The sequence below is a fragment of the Parus major genome, chromosome 7 (assembly GCF_001522545.3).
Source record: "Parus major isolate Abel chromosome 7, Parus_major1.1, whole genome shotgun sequence".
In the NCBI taxonomy this organism is placed as follows: domain Eukaryota; kingdom Metazoa; phylum Chordata; class Aves; order Passeriformes; family Paridae; genus Parus; species Parus major.
Genome location: NC_031776.1, coordinates 24,447,761 through 24,461,701, shown reverse-complemented (window position 1 = coordinate 24,461,701; position 13,941 = coordinate 24,447,761). Strand labels below are relative to the sequence as shown.

Here is a 13,941-nt window from a genome sequence, read left to right as displayed (position 1 = left end):
GAGGTGACCTGGCCTGTACAGAGTTGTTGTGGATATCTGCTGTGATGATTACATTTGTCAACAGCCGGGAAGAGCTGCCTGCAGAGAGCCGACTGTAGCAGGTCCCTGAGGTGTCAACAATCAGTTCATTACTCTAATTACCAAACTCTGTATCTCTAATTCAGCCAAAAAAAATGCAGTGCAGCTTGCCTTCAAGTGTTGGGTATGTCCACTTGTGCTGGTGTTTTTAGGTTATCGTGACTGAACACTATTTTACCCAGTAAAGAATTTTTGAGTATGGCTTATGGGCAAGATAGCAATTAAAATGTATTCCTTTGGATTATTAATGGCATGTCCTGCACAGGCCTCAAAACTTTTCCTGTTGGAAGCCTGTGTCATGGGCCCATTCCTTCTGTGCTTCCTTGCCATCTGCTGATGATAGTATTCTTTTCCCCAAATGTACGGTATTCCTGAAAATCTGTACTGAATATCTGAGCTACTGAGGCTCAGATCTCACCAGAGGTTCCATTAATGTGCAAGAGAAAAACATACCAATAGGGGATCATATGAGAATAAATTATATTTAATGGCACTACTGTTCTACCATCTGTTACAAAAAATATGGAAATGGCTACCTAGAGATTAGCAATTTACGATGGCTCACACTGCTAGAACACCACTGAGCAAGGGTTTGTTGAGCACACTTTTAGCAGTAGCCAGGAAGAAAAAAAAATAATTTCATAATGTTATAATACAAATAGTTGTTTGTCATTTTACATGTGAGTCTGCCTTTATTACACCTTGAAGTATCCAGCTCTGCACTATCACCTTTAGAAACAAATTATTTCCATCTTTTTTAAATTGGTCCATACACAGAGCGTTTGTTTGATGTGTGACGTGCCTCATAGCTTACTGAGGAAGTCCTTTGGGTAAGCATTAGTCTTCAGACATGGATAAACAAATGACATCCAGCTGTATTTAATACCCATAAACAAAAAATTTTGCTGATTTAATTTAAAGGGCATTATTGGATTTGTTTGGTTTGGGTTTTGCTTGTGGAAAGGACAAATTGACACTATCCTTTATGCAAAGAGCTCAGAGAAACATCTGTTTGTTGAGGGTTGTTTCCACCCTCAAAACATTCAGACTTTCATCTGATTTTGTGCCAAATTGAGTGCCAAGTCAGGTAAGCAGGAGGTCTTCTAAAGTTTATTAATTTATTCATACCATTTTCTTTTAGCAGAGGACTCCTTTCAGGGAAGTGATAAAGCCTGCCTTGATTTTTGTGAAATCAGGACTTACAAAGGGTGTGCTTGGTGGAGGTAGCTGCAGAGTGCCATGTGAAACCCACTAAGGAGAAACAGAGGGTTTGGGTAACCTGGGAAGCAGCTGTGGAAAAGCAAGTATAATCTGGTTTCAAGTGTGTGAAGTGCAAAATTAAAATACATATAAATAAAAAGGAGGTCTGGGAAGAAATAAAACATAATTAATCCAACAAGGTTTTACTTTTGTTTAAAGGACAAAATCATGTTTTTGCACATCAGAGTGCAGATGTTTTTTATCAGAAAATAGCAATTTTATTTGGAAAGTGTAGTACATGAAAAGTGATCCCCAAGCCCCCTTAAGGCAAAATTTCAAATGTTTTATCCAAACCCTGGTATATTTGTATTTTGTAGTGCCACAGCAATGCCTCCAGGAAGTTACTATGGAGCTCTTTTGCTCCTCTCTCAGGAGTAATACGTTGTATTTGAGAGGCTGCCATAGAGAAGAGGAATTGTGGTGCTTTGTAAGAGATGGAGTCTGAAATAAGTTCAATTTAAGGAATACCAGGAATTTGAAACACTCACAGTGTCTTCCACTCTCTTTTCTGCTTTTCTTGTCTGAAATTGCTTAGGTGTTGATCTTTCACCAAAAATTTGATTTCCTACTATGAAATAATAATAATTAACTGCAACAACAGATATGTTGTTCCTCAACTGACGTGTTCTTTGAAGGATAGAATGTTTTTCTGATAGGTTTTATTTCAGTGTCTGCTTGTGTGAAAATTCAAATCATTATATGAGGATTTTTTTCCATGTGTGAGAGAATAAAATGTGCTATTTGAGTTTGAAGAGAAGCTTGATTGAGTTTTCAAGGCATTAACAAAGAAGTGAAGATTTTTATTAATTCTAGAATATATTTCTCTCTCACACTTGAGCTATGCTACGAAAGTTCACTGTGACACTGGCATATAAGTAGTAAAAATTCAGTCATAAAATTTGATATAAAAGAACTTCGTGCAATACAGCAGAATATCTAATAAGCAATGCAGTTTTCAGAGATGTAGAATAGATATCTTTAAAATGTCACCATTTCATGGTTTTTTGTAGATATTTTGAGGGCTAGCTGTAGAAAGATACTGATTTTTATTTTACTGCTGATCATAGCTAGTAAAAAGACTGCCGTATTTTTTTAAATTTAAATAAATTTTCAGGAAACCTCCCTAAGTATTTTGCAATTTTTGAAAAAATTTATTTTAAAAAAGAAAACACCACCTTAGTTACTCACCTGTATATTGAATATTTTATGTCCCATTACTATACATCTTTCTGCATTTTTTCATTCATTCTGCCTACTCTTCTTCCTTCCAGACACTGGAATACATTATTCAGTAATCTTCCTAAGAAATACTCAAATAATTTAGCTTTTGTCACAGTAGTTTCATAATCTGTTAAGAGTATTTACACTAACTTTCAAATATTGATACAATAAGCTGTGAGTGTGATACTGAGAGTCTGCCCTGAAGAGATTTGGAGACCATGTACCTTTGATTCATACATGATAGTTTTCTTCCTCAGTCTGTACTGAAGGCCTCACTCTGCCTTGTGCCTGGGAATTTCATCTTGCTGCACTTTGTCTGTAATTATTTGCATGTCAGACACCCACTGGAGCAAGAAGAAAATGTTAGCATCAGAGAGGGTAGCTCTCCTGTTCCCCTTGGCATTATGAGACAATTAACTATGCTGCATGCAATTATAAGCAATGAAAAATAAATGCAATGTATGCAGCCTTTATGAAAAAGATCAAAATACTCCTATTTTTGTCTAACATTAATGAGAGTAGAGCACTTAGCCAAGCAAACATTTGAGGTTGTGTGTCAGAGCACAGTTGCAGCATTTGTCTTGATTATTATTTCTTTGCTAAAAATCTATGTCCCTTCCCATTATCTGGAGCTACACTGAGAGTGCATTCGTGGAAGCTGGCATTACAAGCAGGATAGGGGCAGGTCTGGGACCCTGCCTGGAATGTCAGACTCTGGCAGTATTATCAGTCAAACAGTGATACCTGTTTCCTGCAGCATTGTGTCACACCTGCCTGGAGGAGCAGCGGGTATAAATTTGGGATTACTGGCATTTTGGATATGTTGCCATCCCCATCTGCAGGATGGAGTCTTTCACCTATGAGCTAACAAGTGATTTGAGTCCAGACCCTGCTGGGCTGTGCAGAGGAAGAGATCCTTTCTCCAAAATTATTGAGATTTGATTCCATGAAAGAATGCTCTGCCACGCTTTTGGGACAGCAAACTTTAACCTTGAGAAAAGGAGAAATAAAAACACATCTCCGTGGAGATGAGATTCAGGAGCACTCACCTCTCTATTATCAATCAATAGAGAGAGACCACAGAAGGGCAGTTCTGCTCTGGTAAGGTCAGGGTTGGTGCCTGAGGGACTCAGCTGAGTTCATGAAGTGCAGTGGGATGAATGCATGTCTGTGTATCCTGCTATGGCCAAAGCCACTCACTCAGCCTAAGGACCTGCAACAAAACATCACGCTGCATTTTGAGGACATTTTGTCCAGCTGACTCAGAATAAAAACAAGGAAATTATCCTTTAAAAATCAATCTTTCTTTTCCTTAGTAGCAGCCATGTGTAAGTTAGTCACAGCTGAAGAGCAAGCCCAGCTAAACAAACAAACATGAGAAGTTTGACAATGCAATAGATCCTTATTCAGTTGCTGAAGCAAAATGTCCCCCGACGTGCACTGCAAAGGATCGATGCAGTCCGAACTCACTCTGCCAATTCAGCTGTTTCTGCAGTGTGCAGGGTCAGTTGTGTCCCAGCCATCTTGAAGCTGGATCAGTAATTGTCTGGCTTCCCCTTGCTAACAGAGTGCTGGATCAGGCACCTCCTGTCCTCTTCCCGCTCGGGTAAAGCATAAAGCCAGCATAAAACAGCCTTATCTGTTTCCAGCTAACTTTACAGAAATGCAGACTTGGACTTAGACCTGATCCACAGCAAATGCATCCTGCTGAGGAGCCCAGTAGAGCCCAGTTTACACTCGTGCCCATTAGTCAGCATGGCAGTGCTCTTCCTCAGCTGCACAGCTGTTCTGCACAGCTGAAGCGGATTTACAGCCCATCCCAGCCAGTATCATGTAAATGGTGTCTTCATTGGTATTGCATATGAACACAGAGCATACATGGGAATGTATTTATCTTAAACAGTGTGTACTTTTCATAATTCTTCCAGGTAATTCTGCAAAAGGTCTTTAAGAAAGCATCTTTTAAATATTGTCTTGCATGAGGAATGCTAGGGGGTTTGTCTGTGGTTAATCTTTCTCTTTCTGTTTGTGTATTAAAATCCAGGACAAATGATACTGGCCTCCTTGCTTTCAAAGACCATCTGCCTGTAACTCAGATTGTGATCACTGATACAAACAGATCAAATTCTGAGGCTGCTTGGAAAATCGGCCCTTTGCGTTGCTATGGAGACAGTGAGTACTAGCTCTTCTCAATTTCCATAGGCACAGAATGTTCCTTTGTTGTTGTTGTTGTTGTTGTCTTTTTTTTTTTATAAAAAAACTGTTTCTCTGATAAAAGGTGGCTCTCCACATGCAGCTGGCAGCTGCTGTCCTGTGCCAATTAACTATAGAGAAGGGGGTTGTGTTTGCAGGGCAGTTCTGGAATGCTGCTTCCTTCAACACGGAGGCCTCCTACCTGCACTTCCCTACGCTCCACGCCGAGGTCAGTGCGGACATCTCCTTCTTCTTCAAAACTACCGCCGTAGCCGGGGTATTCTTGGAAAACCTAGGGATTAAAGACTTCATACGAATTGAAATAAGCTGTAAGTTTCACTGCTCAGAAATCTCGGTGTTTTTGACCAATTTGACACATGCAGAGAACTGGGAATGCCAAAATTTCTGCAATCTTTAGAAGGCTAGAGGTGCCTGGAGATGATAAGATGGAGATATAAAGACTTTTATCCAGACTAACCTACCTCTCCTGCCAGAGTTCTCCTGTATAGACTTGATCACTACACTTAATCTTGTTATGGCTAGATTTATCTTTCTTTAACATGCTAGAGTAAGAATATTGTCTTTTCTACAAGACAATGCAGCTACGAGGTGAGAGTTTATGAAGGACAGGACACTGATGAAAGATAAGTTATTCACAGTTGTAATGGATCTTGAATACTTCAAAATCTGTTGAGTGCGGTGCAACTGCTACTCAGTGTATAAGGAAAATAGCAGGGAATTTAATTAGTGACATTTTGCCTCACTCCTGTTGTGATGACTTCAAATATTTATTAGTGACAAAAGAATACGGTGGCTTTGACATGAAATATGACATGTATATTCCAAATTCTGTCAAGCTTTGGGAAAACAAACTGAGTGATATGCATTTGATAATATGCTTATAATAACCCCAAAATAAAATTTAATTTAATGAAACAAAACCCTTTGATTCATTAAACCAGTGGTAAATGTCATTCCGGATTATCACAAGGTAATGAGGTGTGATTTACTGTTAATTGCACATCAAGGTCCAATTTGGTTGTACTTCAGTATTTTATTCTCAGGGATACAGAAGTAAAAATGGCATCAAATATAACAAATACTGTAAACTAAGAGGGTTGTTCAGTGATAGCTTCTGGATGTGTGTTACATCTGCAGTCCTAGAGAAATGAGTTATTTAAAAGTCTGGGAAAATATCCTTTAGACTTAGGCTTCTCATCAGTAGTTTGTTGTTGTGCTTCCTGCTGCCAGACGGAATCTGCAGCCTAAAGGCCTCGTATCAAGGAAGCTCCATGGAGCAGGTCCTCAAAGGGAAACAACTTTCCAGCAGATCCAGGGGCTCAGAATAGATCTTGTCTATCCCTATGGACCATTTCCTATCTTAACTGTCTAAGAAGCAGCTTCCAAAACCAGACCTATCAAATTTTTTGTCCTTGAAATAGCAAGGTGTTTAGGAATTTTCAGTTCACAACCTTCTGGTTGGACCTGGTTCTTGGTCTCTGCGGTCCATTTACCGTTTTAGGAAGAGGAGAATAATCAGTAGCAAGAATGTTAAAAAGATCTAGTCCCTTTCAGGCTTCCAGCAGAGCAAGGTGGACTTCTTTATGTGGCTTTTGTTTTTCAACTATTGTCCTGTTTCTAGGAGCCTTATTATTTCTAGATGTTTGTTACATATACAGCTTGAGTTTAGGATCACTTATTATTATTATTTCATCTATTTTTTCATGCATCTTGGGTGAGATTTAGGCAGACTAATGCTTGTAGGATTCTCTTGTACCACGTGCAGCCAAGTTATGTAATGGTTAATTATCTGCATTTTGAAAGATTTAGTTGGAAAGATCCTCATCCTTTCTCTAAACTTATCGTTTTCTGTCCAAAATCTTTTGGGACCATTGTGTGACTTTTGTGCAGGATTTGGCACTTCAAAAAGAGTAGTGCCATTTCTAGATTACTAGAAAACATTACTATGTTTTTCATAGGAAAAAAGATGGGTACCCACAGCCAAGCCTAATCACAGCAGAGATCAAACAGTGAAGCTGCAGGCTTAAATTTATGTATAAACTGCTGTGTAGGAGATGGGAGGTAAATGATCCTGTACTATTTGCTGACATAAAAGTTAATGGACCCTATATTTATGTAAGATTTCTTGATGTCAAAACCACAATTTAATTCAGACCTTCACTTCCTCTTCATCTCTGTTTATCTGTTCCAGCCCCCAAGGAGATCACCTTCTCCATAGATGTCGGGAATGGCCCCACAGAAGCCACGGTGCAGTCTCCAACACCCCTGAATGACAACCAGTGGCACTATGTCCGGGCGGAGAGGAACCTGAAGCAAACCTCTCTGCAGGTGGACAGCCTCCCCAAGAAGGTCCTGCAGGCCCCTGCTGAGGGACACTTCCGCCTGCAGCTCAACAGCCAGTTATTTGTAGGTAGGGACAGCCCAAGGATTCCTGTAGATAACAGTATTTCATACACTTCAGTGATGAATGCTCTTATCTCACCGTTATGATTGCATGTGGTGGCTTGATTCTGCTTTCTATTCCTCTGCTCCTGCATAGGCAACATGAGGTATACCCAAACAACAACTCTCTTTGCACTCAAAGCACAAACTGTAGTTTAACCATGCTGTGCTTGATGGTGTTTTTAGGGTCAAACTCTTGAAATGTATTTATTGCCAAAGTGTTGATAACCTTTCTTCTTATGCAACACTGGCTGTATAAAATGCTGTAAAAAATGTGACCTTTCTCTTTAGGCACATTGTAAAAGTCAAAAATTTGTTGTACAAGTTTCTGGGGCAAAGCCTGAAGACACTATGGTCTTTAAAGTCTGTTCCGTTCAGCATGTCTACCAAAACCGCTTTTTGGCTAGAGAGACCATGAGTGAGAGAAGTATGAACACAGTCAATGCAAATACAGGTGCTCTATCTGAAAGTGATTCTTCAGGAAAAAAAAAAGAAAAAAAGAAAAAAAGAAGAAAATTAAAAGAGGAAAGAAAAATCTCTGCATTTATTTTGTTTATTTATTGCCCTCACACAAGAAACCTGTACTGGGACTAGTTTATATTTAATAATAGGATGATGGATTATGAAGGAAATTCTCTCTTTTATGTATTCAAATGCTAACTTTCTGAGTAATCTGCTCAGTGATGGAGTGGGATGTAACTGTTCTTGTGCAGGGCCATTCAGGTAACTTCTGATTCCTTCCTTAAAATGGATTTTTTTACTTAGCTGAAATGCTGCAGCAAACTTCAGTCTGTCAATGCATTTTAATACAGTTTACTGCTATATTCATACCCTTATACTTAAGTAGCTTTCAGGCTTTTCAGTTGAGCTTTTTATTGTGTATATGTGCAGTAATTACTGGGCTCTGAACATAAAGAATTAATCTGTTAATAAATAGATATGGCTGCATCAATGTCAGGAGTCCTTCCCACGCAGCTGTTGATTTATACCTGAAATGATCTCTGTTAGACTCAGCTGGAGAGGAGCTCTCTGAAGAACTCACAGAAGGGAGGCTTAAGACTGTCACAATGCAAGGTTTCTGTTTTCTGGTATGAAGCACACTGCTAATTACTTGTTTTTCAAATACTACACTGATCCTAAGAACATGTTCTGTGGGAGGCCAGGCCGGGAGGCAGCAGGCTTGGGCTGCCAGAGACCTTAGAAACATCAGAGGAATTCAGCCAATACCATTTCCAGTTAGAAAAATTAGAGATGTAGTGGCTGAATAGACTTTGCAGTTTTTTAGTTGTTTCTTTTTAAAGGACTAAATATGATGGGTTTATCATAGGTCATCTATTAGATATGTCATATATATAAACTGCTTACCATCTCACATCTGAAAAGCAGTATCTGCCTGTAAGCTTGCTGCTCAGCCTCAGCAAAATAAACAGGTTACCTGTGTGAATTTCATGGTGGTTTTAAAGTGACATAATTGATGAATTGTGTCATGAAAATCCATGGTAGTTAAAGACCTCACCAGAGCAATGTGCCAACAGCAGCCCTTGTGAGCAAAGACAAGCACAAAGCCCTGCACCTGCTGCAGAGCAGCAGCAGCATCCCCACAAGCTGGGGATTGAGTGGATGGGGAGCAGCTCTGCCAAAAAGGTCCTGTTGGTTTTGATGGAGAAGTGAATTTGTACCTCATACTGAATGTAGCTGTGCTTTAAGGAACAGGCTGGAACAGCTGATCCAACAGGGACTTCCAACTGACTGCACTCTGATTGTAGTGAGTGTTTACAGAAAACTCTAGGATATAGGTATTTATTTCAGCCAAGAGGTGAAAAGTTCTCACTGTGCAATAAATAGGTTGCATTCTGTTGTCCATCCACACTTCTACTGAACCATGAACAAAAGGGACAGAAAAACAAATGAGTTTGGGAGTGCTTTTTCAGGCCTTAACTCTGCCATATTGAAGGCCAAAATTATCTGTGACTTGCTAAGTTTTCCTGAGAGCTGTCAGAAGAGCAGGAAGCCTGGGCAGCCTCCTGATTCTGGCACTATTTGTCCCCGGGTGCTCCAGGGAAAGGTGGCAGAAGTCCAGCAATACACAGATGTGATATAGTTTGTCTCTACTGAAAGTCTCATTTGAATCTTATAATAAAAAGCTACTGATTTAATACCTCAGCCATGCAGAGAGAGTTTTAACCCATCTGAAAAATAAATGTATGAATGCCATTGTAAAAAGGAAAGAAGCAGCAGCACATAATATTACTCCCTACTCCCTCTATAATCCACAACATATTTGTCTCTGCAGCATTCTGCATACTGACAGTGATTAAGGGGTTTCCAGCCTTAATGACTGTGTGTGGCAGGCTTTTGAGATAGCTCTGTGTGTCTGTGAAGTGGAAGAGAAAAATGACTGCATTGCCACTACATTCAAACAAGCCTGGATTTTAATGCAGTTAGAAAGGAGTTAGAAAACCATTTCTTGCTTTCTTTTAGTGGGTATCTAACTGCTTCTGGCTGCATAATAATTATAGTGAGATCATGGATATCCTTGCACCTGGCCAGATTTCTTGTGTAAATTTGAAAAAATTACAGTAGAAGGAGCAAACTCCAAACAAATGTGCAGGCTAACATCAACTGCACCGAACTGTCCAGTACCGAGCCAGTTCAGCAAATCACGTGCTCAGAAGGGGAAGGCAAAACCCCTTCCTTTCAGTGGACAGTCATTTTCAGCACTCAGTGTGTGTGATCTGGTTTGGTATAGTGCAGCTCTCCCTGTGGTCCTGGAGCAGTTGTGTCATCATCTCCTCTTGCGGTGTAATGTGAGATGGAGCCATGTCCTACCTGCTGGTGGAGGCATGAGCACAAGACTCCATCATGGAGATGGGAAAGACTGTCCTCCCAGTCCACTTTGAGGATAGGATTTGAAGTCAGACTGGTAACATCAGAGAAGCAAAATAAAAATCTTGAGAAATTAATCTGATGTACAAAGCTTTGGTCAGAAGTTTTTTGTGCTGTGTGCTTGGTACATTTAGGAAATTAGCAAAGCCAAGTGTTTGGGCTCCTGGTTTTGTTGTGGGATGAAGTGAGCAAGGAATGAATCCTTGGGTGAATCTCCTCCATCTGTTGTAGACAGTCCAAAGGCAGCATAATCCAGAGAAAGTCAACATCTGAGAAACTTCTGGAGACAGACAGAAGGAATGATAGGAAAAGAAGGAGTTTATTTACTGCTGTTAGTTTTAAAAGCATTTGTAGACACCCTGGAAAAACACCTGGTGCTGTTTGCTACAGCACCCTGGAATATTTTGGGGGCCAAGAGGAGGAATTAATGCCTAACTCTTTGTGTATCCTGCATGCTTTGAGTATCTTTCAGCTTGAGACTAAAAAGTGTGACTTCGAGGTCTTCTGAGGAACACCATAGCAAGTTCTGCTCCTGATATACTTCTCTGCCCTTTCCTTTTCTTTGTATCAGTTACACAAATGTTCCTAATACTTATTTTCAGCCTCCCTAATCCAGTTTCTACTAACAAAAAGTCCTTCAGGTTTTTTTAAAGCAAATCCTCAACTCATTGCTACAATGTTAATTATTTAGCCAATTTTGACACCAAACTATGCCTTGAGCACTCAGTTGTGAGCTTCTCTCTTCCTCTCAGACTCTCTCTTCCTTTCCCAAAGACCCCTCACAAAATTTCAGTTGCATAAACACATTGCTGAAAACAGCATGGCTCATTTGACTGTCATCTCCACTCAGCAAAATACACCCCTAACCTTGGTGTTCATGGTCCTTAGGCTTATTTAAAATCTGTTTTCCTGAATAAAACATTTAGGTCTCATCCATTAAAGTCTCTAGTCCATCAAGCTTCCTACTTTGGAAGAATCTGCAAAGCCTAATTTGAGGAAGAGTTTTGTGTGTTTATTTTCAGTTTTTCCTCTGCTTTTCAGGAATGTATATGAAGATTAGGTCTAGCCAATTGAAGAAGACTGCCTAAAATAAGCAATAGATTTGCTTAATCAATGCTGTGTGTATCTAGGATCATATAGCTGGTCTGGGCTAAGCTCTATACTTGCCAGAAAATAGAAGAGTGAGAAACTTTAGATGGTTTTCCAAAGTGCTTTAGAGAGCAATAAGAATATGAGTAGTGCAATAAACATGACATCCATAGAACAGTTAGCAATAGTTTTTACTCATTTTTTATATGTTACAGCTGGGATTTGTGTCTGTGCAGAGAAGAGGCAAGGAAACTGTCATTCAGCCTTGTAATATTTGTGGTGGCCTCCAATGCAAAAGAAAACAGAGTAACCAGTAGCCTTAAAGGGAGAAATCCCATTTCTACTTACATGGACTTTACTGAAAAATCTATATGGTATGTTTTGTTTTGGGAGAAAATCTCCAAACAAAAGGATTGTGTGTGCAGCACAACAAATGCAGAAAGCCTGATTCTTGTCCTCAGAGGGCATTTAAAATAAGTGAGCTAACATTTTGCTCATCTGAGAAAAATAGCTGGCTAAAGAGGAACTTGAAAATATTTCTTTCTCTGAGAAAGGCATCATAAAATGAGCATGAAACAAATGTGTCTCATGCATGCTGTCTGTAGTTCAATTACTCTAATTCACATCCAGTATTTCTGCTATTAGTGTCCCTGAAAGAAAAGTATGACAGAATGGTGTAGTAGAACACCAGGGCTTTTCAGACTGTTGCTGCATTCTCTTTAGTTTGCAGAAGTCTTGCTTTAATTAATTTATAGAAAAAAAACAAATGCTCTTCTGCTAGGGTTTATCAAGTGATGTAATCTCTTAAGTCATACACAATGAAAGAGAGACAACTTCTACAGAGGAATAATAACTTCTTTCATACTACTTTTGCAGGAGAATCACCAATAAAGCTAGCTTTTAAGAGTCTGCAAATGCTGATAACTCCTGAACCAGAATTAGATTTCCTAGCAGCAATCAAAATTGCAGTATCTTCAAAAGCAAAACATTGGCAACTGCCAAGAAAAAGCATATGATAAGAAAAATGGTTATTTTTTCATAGAGAACTTCAACAATCATCATTATTATCATTCTCAGAGATTACCTCTTATGGAAAAGTGCCTTCACTGTAACGCTGTTAGCAGTTTAATTTGACAGATATGAAGTTAGTTAGCTTGTCGAGACTGAGCTTCCCCCCTGCATACAGGTCTGGTCTTCAGGAAGAAATGCAATTATGTTTAACCACTGTAATAAATAAGACATCTGTGAGCTGAACTCGTGTTTCAGGCCTACAACAACCATTGCCATAAAACACATCAGGCTGGGCAGTTGCACATAAATTCAGACTCAAGACATTTCCCTTCAGCCAGCAGGGCTGGTGCTGAACCTGATTCATCCCTGCTATCTGGACTCATCAGCATGTGTAACTCTGCTGCTGGTGGGATTAGGGTGTTTGTACTAAAGCAACAAATAGAAAAAAACAACAAAACCCCAACATTTTCATTTTGGTTTTTTCATGTACTTGGTGATATGCAGACATAAGATAAGCTAATCTTGCTTCTAAATGAATTTGTGGTTTCAATGCCAGACAGGGCAGTAGATAAGCCAAAAAAAAGAGAAAAATGACAAAAATAAAGTGTCACATACAGCTTTCTAGTTCTTTCATAAAAATAGAGAGACACCTTTAGTTTCCAGGGCTGCCCATCTGTCATCCTTTGCCACTGTATGCTTTGATATATAATATTTTTTAAAATTTGGGGATTCATGTTTGTACCTCAGGATTGAACTTCATGGTTTTGATTACTGTGCAGACTCACCAATGAGTGCATCTCTGTTTTTTTCTCTTTCCCAGGGGGAACAGCTTCCAGACAGAAGGGCTTTCTGGGATGTATTCGATCTTTGCATTTAAATGGACAGAAACTTGACCTGGAGGAGAGAGCTAAAATGACACCTGGTGTTAAACCTGGATGCCCAGGACATTGCAGCAGTTATGGGAACCTGTGCCATAATGGAGGAAAATGTGTGGAGAAGTACACTGGTTACTTCTGTGACTGTACCAACTCAGCCTATGAAGGGCCTTACTGCAAGGAAGGTAAGCAGCAAGCTTTGATCCCAGCACTTCAGTGCTTTGTGCAGTAACTCTGAATTACAGCACCATTTCACCCATGTCAGCTTGGTGTCCCAACAGCTCAAGATGTTCTGTTATCAGCTGTCCCTTCAGTGTTCCTAAATGTTTATCTTAAGCAGGCTCTAACACCTCCATTTGCTGGCTTCTGTGTTGGCTTCAGAAATTAAAATGGTGTTAGTTGCACGAATAAAGTTTACCATGCTATGCCATTATGATTCCTGTATTCCATTGCATGTAACTATCCTCAGACATCAGGAAATAGGGCTGAAATTTTTTAGAACATGTGTTTGACCATGTCTGAATGTTTAGGTTGCTTGTTTTGTAAACCTCATCATCTTTTCTGCATGTTAACAAATCCTTAAGGCTTTTCTTTACGAAGTTTTAGAGCATTGATGTGACAAAAAGAGGTAGTTTTTTATGGGGTTTTTTTTTCCATTCCTGTGACAACTCATCCAAATGTTAAGAAATTTTTCAAATAAGCATGAAGCATTCAGGAGAAAACTGATTTGCATGGTTCAGTCTTTGGTGAACATGTCCTCACTGAACCTTTCTGGTGGCTTATAGGAGATGCTGTCAACACCAGAAAAAAAGCAGGGCAAACATGGTGCACCTAATTTAGAGAACATGCTTTTTGGAACTAACAA

The 13,941-nt window shown here is 39.5% G+C and overlaps 1 protein-coding gene across 1 annotated transcript in view; it reads left to right on the top strand.

Annotated features, from left to right (window-relative positions):
• Positions 1 to 13,941, top strand: part of CNTNAP5 (contactin associated protein family member 5) — a 276,352-nt gene that overhangs the window by 221,314 nt on the left and 41,097 nt on the right. The window contains exons 15-18 of the mRNA XM_015635016.3: positions 4,604 to 4,731; positions 4,911 to 5,081; positions 6,965 to 7,183; positions 13,022 to 13,261. Coding sequence (XP_015490502.1) covers positions 4,604 to 4,731; positions 4,911 to 5,081; positions 6,965 to 7,183; positions 13,022 to 13,261 — 758 coding nt within the window. The remainder of the gene's footprint in view (positions 1 to 4,603; positions 4,732 to 4,910; positions 5,082 to 6,964; positions 7,184 to 13,021; positions 13,262 to 13,941) is intronic.